Here is a 15117-nt window from a genome sequence, read left to right on the forward strand (position 1 = left end):
TTTGTTGAGAGTCTTGTCCCATTGTTTAAACAGATAAAAGGGTCGCTACTGTACATTGAGTAGTGGCTGTATTTTGTATTACTGCTCATTACAGTGAAATGAATTGAACAGATTGCAGTACCGGGTACATTACCTATCTTTGTGCAGAGCTTTGGTAAGTGATTAAGAGGTTACAGCCCCTTTAATCAGCTCATCGTGGGGGTGGCGGGAGCAGGACTCCCATTGGTTGGATTGATAACCTGTCTTAAGGAAAAACCCTTTAGCCGACGAAACAAGATTGGGCAAAGACATACTGTACTGTACGCCAATGAATGAGGAATTGGTGAGCCAAGGTATAATAAGTGCCATCCTAGAAACATAGAAGCATAGACTGTCAGCAGAGAAACACCACTGGGTCCATTTAGTCTGCTCCTTTAGTATTTACTATCAGGGATAAGCCTGGTCTATTTTCTGTGGTGCTGATTTGTTTGACTCAGAATTGTCTCTAAATAGTCTAAGAAATGTCTCTAAATCGTCTCATTGGCCCTGGCTTGCCTCCTGGGTAATGAGCATTTTCTTCTCCCTTTCTTTTTCGATACCGGCATGCAGAGGATTACGGTGGATTTGTTTGGACTACGTCAATGACCGGCGGACTTTAATGTGCAATAAAATGGTCAACGAAGAGTGTGGGGGTGTTTTTATTTGAATAAAAATTTTTTTTCCAGGTGTGTTGTGTTTACTTTCATTACTATATACACTTAGTAGTGGAAGCCATCTGATAGACAAAATATATTACTAAGTCAGGGCTTAGTGTTAGCCGGTATAAAATGGCTAACACTAACCCCCCCATTATTACCCCAGTACCCAATGCCACCAGGGGTACTGGGAAGAGCCGGATGCCAGTGATCCTGGAGCGTCAGAATTGGCGCTCCTGGACTGGGCGGCAGCAGGCTGGTAATATTTAAACTGGGGAGGGCCTAAACCAATGGCTCTTCCCACCCTGGTGTTACCAGGCTGCTGCTGTTTGGTTTTTAACCTGGCTGGTTATGGAAAGGGGGGGGATCCTATGCAGTTTTTTTTTTAAATAAATAAATAAATAATTAAAAAAAAAAAAAACGCATAGGATTCCCCCCTTTTCCATAACCAGCCGAGTTAAAAACCAAGCAACAGCAGCCTAGTAACACCAGGGTGGGAAGAGCCATTGGTTTAGGCCCTCCCCAGCCTAAATCTTACCAGCCTGCTGCCGCCCGGTCCAGGAGCGCCAATTTTGACGCTCCGGGACCACTGGCACCCGGCTCTTCCTAGTACCCCTGGTGGCATTGGGTACTGGGGTAATAATGGGGGGGTTAGTGTTAGCCATTTTATACCGGCTAACACTAGGCCCTGACTTAGTAATGGATTCCGTCTATCAGACAGCTTCCACTACTAAGTCTATAGAGTAATAACAGTAAACACAACACACCTAGAAAAAATTTTTTTATTCAAATAAAAACACCCCCACACCCCTCGTTGACCATTTTATTGAACATTAAACTCCGCCGGTCATCGACGTAGTCCAAACGAATCCGCCGTAATCCTCTGCATGCTGGTATCTGGGAAAAAAAAGAAAAAACACAAGCAAAAACAAACAACAAGCAAAGGGTTAACCCCCTGGGAGCCAGACTGTAACTCCCATACCCATGCTGGAGATCACCCAGCTTTCCCAGCATCCTGTAAGGTTAACCCTTACAGGATCCTGAGAAAGCTGGGTGATCTTCAGCATGGGCATGGGACTTACAGTTTGGCTCCCAGGGACTTAACCCCCTGGGAGTCAGACTGTTCTGACACTGCACCTGCACCAGTAAGGAAGGGGGTTAAGTGCCCCCTTCCTTCCTGGAGGAGATGCAGTGCGCTCTCCAATGGGGGGGGGGATAATAGGGGCTGGGGGTTACCTGTTCCTGCTTCCTCGGCTGTCCCGGTAAGCCCCGCCTCCATGAAGTAAGCCCCACCCCCATTGCGGCCGATACGGGTGCGAGGCTCACCGCGACTGCCAAGGAAGCAGCAGCAGCAGCAGGTAACTCACAGCCCCTACCATCACCCACCACCACCATCACCACCTTGGAGAGTGCACTGCACCAGTAAGGGGGGGGGCACTTAACCCCCTTCCTTGCTGGTGCAGTGCACTCTCCGAGGGGGGGGGTTGATGGTAGGGACTGGAAGTTACCTGTTGCTGCTTCCTTGGCAGTCTCGGTAAGCCCCGCCCCTGTACCGGGCGCGATGGGGGCGGGGCTTACTTCATGGAGGCGGAGCGAGGAAGCAGGAACAGGTAACCCCCAGCCGCTATCACCCCCCTCCCCCTCTCATTGGAGAGCGCACTGCATCTGCCCCAGGAAGGAAGGGGGCACTTAACCCCCTTCCTTGCTGGTGCAGATGCAGTGCCAGAACAGTCTGACTCCCAGGGGGTTTAGTACCCTGGGAGCCAGACTGTAACGCCCATGCCGGAGGTCACTCAACTTTCCCAGCATCCTGTAAGGGTTAACCTTACAGGATGCTGGGAAAGCTGGGTGACCTCCAGCATGGGCATGGCAGTTACAGTCTGGCTCCCAAGCGCTCAAGCCCCTGGGAGCCAGACTGTAACTTCTGTGCCGGGATTTTAAATTTCCCACCCAGAAGCAGACTGCTTTCTGCTTTTGGGTGGGAAACCCTGTAGGCAGGGAATCCCGGCTTAATTAAGGGGATTCCCTACTTCTGTACTGCAAGAAGGGGTGCGCTAAGCACCCCTCCTTACTGTACAGCCCTAGGGGGTTAACAGTGATGCTGCTGCATCACTACTTAACCCTTTACACTCCCTGGACCGGGTGCACTGCAGCCGACCCACAGAGCAAACTCACTCCACAGTATAGGTGGTGAAATAGACCACCTCTAGTGTGGAGTGAGTTTGCGACTCATGTGCGACTATTTTAGATAGTCGCACATGATAAATCATGCTTACTTTCAGCTTAAGCTGAAGTAGGCATGATCAGTCTAAGCAGCTATGCGGGTGCGCAAAATTTTGCGACATTTTCACTCCAAAAAAATGGTCTATAATGATGATAAATCTCCCCAATAATGTTTAAATTCTGTTATTGTATATGTACCTACCACATCTGCTGAAAGTTTGTTGCAAAAAATCTACTACTCTTTAAAGTAGTATTTTCTTGCGTTGTTTCTGACCTTTAACCCAACTAACATCAGATTGTTATTGTGATTTTTTTTAAGTTATTTATTTAAAACACTTTCCTCCAGACCCTTATTTACTCCTTCAGGGTGTGTTCACACCTACAGGATCTGCAGCAGATCTGCAGCAGATTTGACGCTGTGTTCAGTTATTTAAATGAAATCTGCTGCAGAAAATCAGCTGCAGATCCTGTAGGTGTGAACGCACCATTAACCTACTTACAGGTTTTGATCATTTCCCCCTTTCTCTTCTTTCCTCCAGACTATACAGATTCAAATCCTTAAAGCGTAACTGTCATGTTTTTTTTTTTATTGCAAAAATCAGTAGTCTAAGAGATTTTAAGAAACTCTGTAATAGGTTTTATCAGCCAAAAAAGCCTCCTTCTGTACTCAAGAAGCAATCTCCCAGCCTCCCCCCCTGACTTCTTATCTGTGCATTATCAGGCAAACACGTCTTCATTACAGAGAAGCCAGTGAAGACGGGCTCTGCTCTCTCCATTCTATCCTTATGGAAGGGGGAGGGGCAGAGGGAGATGAGGGAGCAGGAAGAGGTGACATAAAGGTCAGCTGTTTGTAGACTGTCTGGGCACCTAAAACGCTGGATTCTGGGGTCAGAAAGGTCAGTGCTTATCTATGAACTTACTGAGAGAAGATTGCAGGGTGTTTTGTTGTGCAGGACTGCTCCGTGCTCACTCACTCCTAACAGCCCCTTCCCTCTCCATAGCCACATAATGAAGACAGAAATCCTGCTTCATTTGATGTGAGGGGGGAGGCTGGGAGATTGCTTTTTCAGTACAGAAGGAAACTCTTTTAGTACATAAAACCTATTACAGAGTTTCTTAAAATCGCTTGTACTGTTGATATTTAATGTTTTCAGAACAATTACCCTGAAATGACAGTTACGCTTTAAGTCTTTTCTGATGTGTTTTATGCCTTACACCCTCCACTATTTTTGTAGCCCCTTCTTTGGACTATCTATTTTATCAATACCTTTTTGTAGGTGAGGTCTCCAGAACTGGTCACATAATTCCAGATGTGGTCTCACTAGAGCTGTATACAGCAGGATCACAATCTCCCTCTTTCTACTGGTTATACCTCTAGCTATACAGCCCAGCATACCATTATATATACAGCACATCATACGATTTGCTTTCCTTACTGCCTGGCACCTTGTTGCAATGGTGACTCATTTTAAGGCTGTCAGAAATCACTTCCCCTAAATCCTTCTCTTCTGAAGTCTTTGCCAACACAGATTTACCAATATGATACTTGTATAGAGGATTCCTTCTCCCCAAGTATGTTATTTTACATTTGGAAACATTAACCCCTTAAGGACAGAGCCAATTTCGATTTTTGTGTTTTCGGTTTTTCCTCCTTGTGCTTAAAAGGCCTTAGCACTTGCATTGAGACCCACATGAGCCCTTATTTTTTGTGTCACTAATTGTACTTTACAATGACAGGCTGAATTTTTGCATAAAGTACACTGCGAAACCAGAAAAAAATTCAAAGTGTGGTGAAATTGAAAAAAAAAAACGCATTTTGTTTATTTGGGGAAAATGTGTTTTTACGCCATTCGCCCTGGGGTAAAACTGACTTGTTATATATGTTCCTCAAGTCGTTACGATTAAAACGATATATAACATGTATAACTTATATTGTATCTGATGGCCTGTAAAAAATTTAAACCATTGTCAACAAATATACGTCACTTAAAACCGCTCCATTCCCAGGCTTATAGCGCTTTTATCCTTTGGTCTATGGGACTGTGTGAGGTGTAATTTTTTGCGCCATGATATGTTCTTTCTATCGGTACCTTGATTGCGCATATACGACTTTTTGATCGCTTTTTATTACAATTTTTCTGGATTTGATGCGACCAAAAATGCGCAATTTTGCACTTTGGGATTTTTTTGCGCTGACGCCGTTTACCATGCCAGATCAGGAATGTGATTAATTAATAGTTCGGGCGATTACGCACGCGGCGATAGCAAACATGTTTATTTATTTATTTACTTTTATTTATAACCTGGGAAAAGGGGGGTGATTCAGACTTTTAGTAGGGGAGGGGGCTTTTTACTAATAATGACACTTTTTTTTTTACTTTTACACTTATACTAGAAGCCCCCCTAGGGGACTTCTAATATAAGTGCTTTGATCTCTCATTGAGATCTCTGCAGCATAGATATGCTGCAGACATCCATGAGATAGGCACTCGTTTGCTTTCGGCTGCTGCAGCCGGAAACAAACGAGTGCCGAGTCGGGGACGGCGCCATCTTGGAGCGTTCCCTGGCCGGCTTCAGTTACGGAGATCTCTCCTCCGGGATAACATCCCGGAGGAGCGATCTCCCCACTAGACACCAGGGATGACGCTGCGTCCTGTAATCGGATGCAGCTGTCATGTTTGACAGCTGCATCTGATTACTGTATTAGCGGGCACGGCGATCGGACCGTGCCCGCTAATACCAGCGGTCCCGGGCTACAAGTGGCACCCGGGACCGCCGTGGTTCAGAGCGGGGTCGCCGCGCGGCCCCGCTCTGAACTCCCTTACCGGCATCAGGGCGTAAATTTACGCCCGATGTCGTTAAGGGGTTAAACTTAAGTTTCCATTGTTTTGACCACTTATCTAATAAAGCTAAATCATTTTCCATATTACTGACACCACCAGGAATATCAACCCTATTGAACACTTTTATGTCATCAGCAAACAGACAAACCTTACCTACCAAACCTTCTCCTATGTCACTTACAAACATATTAAAAAGAATTAAGACCCAGAACAGACCCCTGTGGCCACTACTAGTAACCAGTCCCAGCTCGAAATACACACCATTTATAACAACGCTCTGATTCTATCCTTAAGCCAACCACAAACCCACTGAACTATCCAGGGATTAAGTCCAATTTTCTTTTTGCACTCATTATAGGTAAAAGGTTATATGGTGTATCTGACAGGACTTCTAGCCTGGCTATTTGGAAGACATTTGCAATCAGTGATAAATGGGGAACTCATCTTTGATGTCTTAATGAGTCCCTGAGGTTGTAATGGGGGGCATCAAAGCATCTGACATGTACAGTGCACTTATGGCACAATAGCGCAGGATAAGACCATCACATGATTATACCGTGTCAAAAAAATTTCTTACAGCATCTGTATTGCTTAGTATTAAATTATCTATTTTATTATCTATCTAAAGGCCTCAGAAAACATTTCAGCACAAGGGCTTAATCTGACAAACAATTGCAGTTCACAATATATGTAATAAATTGTATCACGTAGCCGGGTTCGGGTGATCAAGAGGAACATTTAGATGAGAACATCAGATGATAATGGACTCTCATAATTATACACCAGCATCATAATCATAATAAATGCTCCTACTAGAAAGACAACAGTGCTCATCCTGAATTGAACATGCTGAAGAGAAAAAATATCACAATGTTAGAAAATGACATCGACGACTTCACATTATCAGCTTTATTGAGACCCCGTGAACACATGGTTGGTACCACCAGATGTTGTATGTCATCCTATCACCTCTTCAATATATGTGAAGAACCTGTTTTTAACAATTCAAGAGGTTGTCCGGGCAAAAATCTATATTAGCTATATGCCCTGTGTTCTAAAGAACAACATAGAATTATGCCGCTGGTATTAGGTAGAGATGATCGAACAGCGGAAAATCTTAGGTTCTACCGAACTTGAACCTTGCCAAACTTTCCGCATTTGATTCCTGATGCCTTCCCGGTCCGTGGGGAAGGAGGAGACAGCCCGGGTACCGCCTGGAATTCCGGGATTCAGCCTAGGTAATAGGCTGTTAAATGCAGAAGGTTCGGCAAGGTTCAAGTTCGATAGAACCTAAGATTTTCCGATGTTCGATCATCTCTAATATTAAGCAGCTCTGGCACTGTTGTGCAACTGCCTCTGGGTTTGAGGAAGTGATGCAGCAGGCTCAGCCAATCAGTGGCTTTGTTGGGGCACTACTGACCGGGCCTGTGATGTCACTTCTTTGAATCCAGAAGCAGCTGCACAGCAGGGACAGGAACAGCAAAATAGTAATGGTGGCACAAAAGTCAGGAAGATAAGTTTATATATTTATAGTAAAAAGTGCCTATCTTGCATACTCCCTTTAGTAACTTACTAGGTTCAGTATGTTCAGTCTAAATGTAATGTTTTAGAGGTACTTTAAAGGGAAACTATGAGCAGGTTAGGCAGATTCACAGGAGACGCAGAGGAGGAAGGTATGTCTCTTACCTTCCTCCTCTGCGCCGGTCCGGTGCAGTTAGTCGTGTGCTCCCAATGAGCCCATTAGGAGCACTGCCTGTCCCTAAGTGACGATCCTCATGGTTGCCCCAGTGCTCCTTACGGTCTCACCAGAGCGTGGAGCACATGACTAACTGCAACGCTACGGCACCGACGAGGAATGTATGTCTCTTACATCCTGTGCCATAGGGGGCTATGAGCAGGTTACATGAATCTAACCTGCTGATAGTTTCCCTGTATAGGAATCTGTCAGCTGCAATTCACATTCCAAACTGCTCATAAATCAGGGAGAGACATGGAACCTTTCATTTATCAGTCTGCTCTTCCAGAATGTTTAAAAATGCTTTTATTAGATAGTAAGAATAGTCAAAGAGGATTTCCCGAGCTCTTGAAGTTCACCAAGCTCTAACACCTCCTTACTCCCCCCTCCCATACCTGACCCTGCCTGGGTCTCAGCTTCCAGGTGTCAATCAAGCAGGGAGGGAGGACAGAGGAGACATTACAGCTTGCAGCAGTTTAGGAGCTCAGGAAAGCCTCTGTGACGCCTTGTACCAAACATTAAAATTATTTCTTTACACCCTGGAAGCACAGCTGGATATATGAAAGGTACCATGTGTCTCCTTATCCTTACAGCTAACAGTGTCAGCAGTTTGGAACATAATTTACAGCTGACAGATTCCCTTTAAGTTTTCAGGTAAAATTTAATCCTATTAGGGCATTTATATTGTCCCCTTGAATTTTGGACTATTTCTCCTGACAGAATTGGTGTAGTCCTTCTTGCTCATACTAATTTTTTTCAGTTTGGGCAATACATTTTCTATGGGATCGAGGTCAGAGCTTTATGATGGCCACTCCATTACCTTCTATTTATTGTTCTCAAGCCATTTTGCCACAACTTTGGAAGTATGTCTCAGCTCCCCTGTCCTTGCTACTAAAGGTATAACGTTGTTTTGGGACTGAGGAATCTCTCTCGAATGTCTAAGGTTATATCTAGGTATTGTGAGTTTGAAGTGATATTGTCACCTAGGCGGGTATATCTGGACTGCTTAATACCAGATAACATAAGACACATCCTCCAGACTCCTTACACAAGTGTACCCATAGGAAAGCACTTTCTATCTTGTGCAGACCCCCACTGACAAAAAGTTGCAAAGCGGCCCGCGTTCCGAACTTTTACGGCCCCCCCAGGTATCCAGCAGCAGCAGATACCTTGCGGCTTTGCCGCTGCCGCTCTCGTCGCCACGCCACTCTAGTGCACGGAAAAGGAAAGCCGAAATCTCGCAATGTCCGAGATTTCGGCTTTCCTTTTTCGTGCACTAGAGTACTGAGTACTGACATCTCGGACATCGCGAGATTTCGGCTTTCCGAGATTTCAGTACTGAGTACTGACGGTGATCCGGCCAGCTGGAGATCTCGCACGTTGTGAGTTCTAGGGCTGGAGATTCTTACAACTCCTCAGAAGTCAAGGAGGCTGATGACCTCAGCTTAGTTATATATAACTTATATAAAAAATATATATTAAAAGTTCCAACGCCACCCTGCTCTTCCAGAAGGGTTAGACCAGCAGGGTCCACGAACAAAAAATTTCTGCAGCCATACATAGGTAGTGGTAGTCTCTAAAGAGGAGTTGGCTACTGTGGGCAAGGAAAAGCAGGGCTATACACTCACGATACATAAAGAGAGCATATAGGAATCTGTGGTAGCAAGCTGTCATACCCTTCATTAACCCCTGACTGCCTTTCACTGTGCTATAATTCCATTATATGATGTGCGACTATTTCACAGCTTGCTATTATCTGCCTGTGTTATAAAGCATATAGCATGTAGCATGTAAAATGGTCGGCCCTCGCACATGTTCACTTCATCAAATTTGGCACTCTTCGAAAAAAGTTTGGACATGCCTGATACAGGGTTATCCATTCACAAAGCTGTTGGTTACATCATAGTTGGATTTGCCGAAGGGACTGCTACCCTCATCTGCCATAGACTACATCACCCACCCTCCACATAGGCACCACATTACAAACCTTCCCAATTTCTCTCCATACATATTATTGGTCATTATAGTCTAAGTGTTTAGTTTTTTTGTGAATCACACACATAGGTTTATTTTTCTTTTGATTTTAATGTTTTGTTTTTTTTGTCTTTTTTCCCTAGCCCAAAATTATGTGGCTAGATTTACTGCTAGTCTATAGGAAATAATAAATTCTCAACACAACATAACCTTTGGCTTTCCTTTGGTAGTTGTTTTTTTATGTGAGTTTTTTTTTTTAAATACTTCTACTAATCCTAAAAGCTTTGAAGGTTTAGAAATAAAATTCCACCAGAATGTATGTTGCCAAAAAAACACAGTGACATGTCAGAAGCTTTGATGGGTGGCAGTCCAGGTGCTAAGACCGTTACCGATGAGCGCTATGACCTTGTATGTCTGCTCGTATTCATTTGTCTCTACTTGAGTAAGGGTGCGAGTGGTGGTTCTCCGAAAGTCCATATAAAGTTTATATATGTTATGTGAGTCTTTACACCGAGACAAGCAGACACAAATGGGCACAATGCCCAGCTGATCACTTTTGCCTATTTGTTGTAGTGATTGGTGGGGGTCTCAGGACACTGACACGGCTGACGCGGCTCCATTAGAATCAATAGAGCCGTGTCATAGAGGGGAGGGGATTTCTTCCCACTGGGGACGGGTCGGCTTGCCTCCAGTGCCTCAGGCCAGGCTGGTGCTCAGGAATAGACCCGCGGCGTGTGCAGGAACTGGGCCGCGGTTCAAAAAAGGACCGCAGCACCGGCATCCCCGTCCGGTGTCAGTCTATTCATTGGAAAAAAGGAAAGTGATGTACCTCAGGTACATTCATTTTAAACTTTTTAAAACTTTTGAACATTGATAAAAGATAAAACTAGTACATATCTTTTACCTGGGCTCCTTATGCTGGCACACATTTCTTCATTTGTTTTCTTCTCATAGATCCAGCGGGGTATCTGAAGTCAGAAGAAAATTCTGGATCCGAAACAGGTGATGAAGCACAATTGACAATTCGAGGTCGACAGCATGAAAACCACCAGAGAAGCAAAGGTATCAGTATATGTGAATGTGAGGACATAGTTCTAATATTGCTACACGATAAAAAATATTCTCCTAGGCCTCACTCTGTGTTCAGGTCAGTTTTTTGCAATAGTTTTTGGAAACCAAAACCAGAGACGGAACTCACAGGGAGAAAGAAGTATAATGAAAACATTTGTATCTCTTCAGTGTTCTTCACACACTGCTGATATTGGTATAGAAAAGAGGAAAAACTGCCTCGATAACTGTGCAGAACCTTATGGCCAGTCCAGTCCTTATGGCCACCAAAAGGTCATGTGTTGAGGATTCCCTTAGTGTTTCACAGGTGATATAATTATACTCAGTGCATCAGGTATTATCACAGGTGTTCTTTGTATGGGATAGCCTAAAAACATGACCTGTTGGTGACCATAAGGACTGGAATTAGGAAGCACTGGTGTAGACCATGTAGATCGAACTATTATGGAAATATTAGAGGGGTTATCCAGCGTTACACAAACATGGCCACTTTCTTCCAGAGACAGCACCACTCCTGTTTCCAGTTCAGGTGTGGGTTGCAATTAAGCTCCAGTCACTTCAATGCAACTAAGTTAAAAAACTCCACCCAAACTGGAGACAAGAGCGGTTCTGTCTGTGGAAAAAAGTGGCCATGTTTGTGTTGTGCTGGATAACCTTTAATTCACGTCAGCAATCGATATATATACGTTCTTTAGAACGGGCGTTAGAATAATGTGCCTGTAAATTATTTCCGGACACTGTTCTTTAAACAGCATCGGGAAACATCAGCTGTTCACACAATGCAACGTGCAGCTGCGGCCGTACATTGCATTGAAGTGAATGGCTAATTGATTTGCGGGCACCGTTGGATGTGCCCGCAAATCAATTGTGAAAAAAGAACGTTCCTGCAGCCGATACAGAGGTGTGCAGCCCGGCGGCCGGCTGTTTAACAGCGTCCGTTGCTGTACAACGGACGCTGTTAAACGATGTGTGAATATAGCCATAAAGTGACTGTTTTAAAACCCGAAAAACTGCCAGAAAGTTTTTGTTTACTTTGTTTGAATTAGGATTTGTTCATAGTTGTAGCTAAGGGGTCGCAGTATCTGCAAGCTCAGCTGGGCCACATAGGAATACACCAGTATTATTATCAGTACATGGTAAGTGGCCCTCGAGCTTCAAGGTACAGCAGAGCCCCATAGCAGACTATAAGCATCATATAACGGCTCTGTTCTTGTTAAAGGTCTGACCCTCTGTATGCCTCCATAGAAAAGTATTTTACATGCATAGGCCAAAAAAATTAGGTTAACTATACAAGGGCTGGTTTCCAGAATTATCTTGGGAATATCTGATTAGGCAATGTCAATTCCTGTGGAAGATATTTAGATGTGGATTTCACATTTTTTTAGTGCGCAGAGTTAAAATCCACAAAAAATTCACCACGTAACACATTTGCCATGCATTTGCTATTGATTCTTCTGTCCCGTGTGGACGTGCTCGTAAAGTAACCTCACACTATACGTCGCTATACAGCCTGAGATGTAATATATCCCCCGGCTTCTCTCATCAATAGAGCGGCGTCCTCCATCCTACAGCCTGGAACTTCACAAGTTTGATTAGAAATAATTAGTTCACAAGCCTCTTCCCTTAACCTCCGGTACCATGTTAGCCAACCCTTTATAATCAGTATTTAAGAACAAAGGACGACATATTTTTTTTAGATCTCTCTGATTCCCTTTCTCTGCCAAAAAAGCAAAAATAGAATTATAGTGAGATCTTAGAAGTTTGCCTGCAGAAAGACAATCATTTTAATACTTGCTCCCAGTCAGGGGCTAATAAATCTTTACATTCTTTATAGAACTCACTAGATGGACTGTCAAGCCCTGGATGACTCTTCATTCTCAGGGAATCAATGCTCCTTCTCACATCTTTCTCGGCATAGTCATACCATCTGTAACGGCTGACGCACTGAACATATTTTTAATGTTTTTTTTTTCTTCTGTGAAATATTTTCTATTCAAACGGTAATTGACATTTCAAACAACTTCCCTCTATGTGATATCCACTGTGATTCCTAACATATTTATGATTTGGCCACTTCACTGCAATTTGCTGTCCACTGCCTGTTGTTAGGCTCAGTCTGTCTATAGTAACAAAGAGACCAGAATGAAACACAGAAAGGGCTATGTACAGGTGAAACAAACTGTGTACATTTAAAGGAGAAGTCCAGCGAAATTTTTTTTTAAAGTATTGTCTTGCCCCCCCAAAAGTTATACAAATCACCCATATACACTTATTACGGGAAATGCACATAAAGTGCTTTTTTCCCTGAACTTACTACTGCATCAGGGCTTCACTTCCTGGTTAACATGGTGATGTCACTTCCTGGATAACATGGTGATGTCACGACTCAACTCCCAGAGCTGTGCAGGCTTTGGCTGCTGGAGAGGATGATGGCAGAGGGATGCTCAGTGTCCTTCCAGTGCCCTGTGTCCCTCAGTGTCCCCCTGCCATCATCCTCTCCAGCAGCCACAGCCCGCACAGCTCTGGGAGTCGAGTCGTGACATCACCATGTTATCCAGGAAGTGACGTCACCATGTTATCCAGGAAGTGAAGCCTTGATGCAGTAGTAAGTGCAGGGAAAAAAGCATTTCCCGTGATAAGTGTATATTGGGTATTTGTATAACTTTTGGGGGGCAATACAATGCTTTAATAAAAATTGTCGCCGGCCTTCTCCTTTAACCCTTAGGGGACACAGCCAGTTTTCATTTTTGCGTTTTCGTTTTTCCCTCCTCGTGTATATAAGGCCATAGCGCCTGCATTTTTCCACCTAGAGACCCAAATGAGCCCTTATTTTTTGCGCAACTAATTGTACTTTGCTAAGGCAGATGTAATTTTTGCCTAAAATGTGCCGGGAAACCAGAAAAAAATTATATGTGTGGTGAAATTGAAAAAAAAAACGCATTTCTTTTATTTGGGGGAAATGTGTTTTTACGCCATTCGCCCTGGGGTAAAACTGACTTGTTATGCATGTTCCTCAAGTCGTTACGATTAAAACGATATGTAACATGTATAACTTATATTGTATCTGATGGCCTGTAAAAAATTCAAACCGTTGTTAACCAATATACGTTCCTTAAAATCGCTCCATTCCCGGGCTTATAGCGCTTTTATCCTTTGGTCTATGGGTCTGTGTGAGGTGTCATTTTTTGCGCCATGATGTGATCTTTCTATCGGTACCTTGATTGCGCATATATGACTTTTTGATCGCTTTTTATTACAATTATTCTGGATTTGATGCGACCAAAAATGCGCAATTTTGCACTTTGGGATTTTTTTGTGCTGACGCCGTTTACCGTGTGAGATCAGGAATGTGATTAATTAATAGTTCGGGCGATTACGCACGCGGCGATAGCAAACATGTTTGTTTATTAATTTATTTATTTATTTTTATTTATAAAATGGGGAAAGGGGGGTGATTCAGACTTTTATTAGGGGAGGGGGTTTTGTGTTATTAAAAATACTTTTTTCTTTTACTTTAGACATATACTAGAAGCCCCCCTGGGGGGCTTCTAGTATATGCACTCTGATCTCTCATAGAGATCCATGCAGTATAGTTATACTGCATGAATCCATGAGATCGGTGTTCTATTACTTTTGGCTGCTGCAGCCAAAAGCAATAGAATGCCGAGCCGGGATCAGCGCCATTACGGAGCAGACCCCGGCCCGGTATGGATGCAGGGATCGCCCCCCCGCAATCGCGCCGCAGGGGGGCGATCCCCCCACTAGACCACCAGGCATGTATAACCGCAAGTATTTAGAAGCAGCTGTCAACTTTGACAGCTGCTTCTAAGTACTTAATTAGCGGGCACGGCGATCGGACCGTGCCCGCTAATAGCCGCGAGCCCGGGCTACACGCGGCACCCGGGATCGCGGCAGTTCAGAGGGTGGTCGCCGCGCGACCCCCCTCTGAACTCCCATAGCGGCACGAGGACGTTCAATAACGTCCTGGTGCAGCTATGGGTTAAGCTAAGCCTGTTTGTCCTGTTGTGGTTTTCACAAAGTTTGGATTTTCATGTGTGGAAACCTGGCCTAAGTGGTTTGACTGACAACCCCTTCTCCGCCTGAAGTGCCCAGCTTCTTGTACTCCTACTTGTTTTCTTTGTTAGTATTGGCTATATATGCAGCATTACAGGCAGCCATTGAACTTAATGTCCAACCACGTAATACAAAAACAACAACTGCAATGCCAGACACAACATATGGTTAGCTATGGTGCTCTGTTTGAATGTTCTTCCAATTGTAGACAACTCCTTTAAAGCCATTAAAACAAGAAACGGCAGGTTTTAGCATTGCAGTATTGCAGATGCAGCATTACAGACAGCTATTGAACTTAAAGGGAATCTGTCACTAGGTTTAAGGGAAGGCTGCATAAACTAGTGACAGAAATGCTGAACAGATTGGTTTATTACTTACATTATTCTGTCCAGCTGTTCTCCTAATATGCAGGAGGATAGGATTCTTGCCACACCCCTCCCCCCGCCCTCCAGCTGCAGTTGACTGCCTATACACAGCATGGATAAATAACTGCCAATTAGCAGCTGGTGGGCGGAGTTTTCTGCTT

At 44.1% G+C, this 15117-nt stretch overlaps 1 protein-coding gene across 2 annotated transcripts in view; it reads left to right on the forward strand.

Moving 5' to 3' along the window:
* Positions 1-15117, forward strand: part of ASTN2 (astrotactin 2) — a 526582-nt gene that overhangs the window by 165671 nt on the left and 345794 nt on the right. For both annotated transcript variants that reach the window (XM_069943247.1, XM_069943248.1), the window contains exon 4: positions 10404-10511. In XM_069943247.1, the coding sequence (XP_069799348.1) occupies positions 10404-10511 (108 nt within the window). The remainder of the gene's footprint in view (positions 1-10403; positions 10512-15117) is intronic.

Source organism: Dendropsophus ebraccatus, chromosome 10 (assembly GCF_027789765.1).
Source record: "Dendropsophus ebraccatus isolate aDenEbr1 chromosome 10, aDenEbr1.pat, whole genome shotgun sequence".
NCBI lineage: Eukaryota > Metazoa > Chordata > Amphibia > Anura > Hylidae > Dendropsophus > Dendropsophus ebraccatus.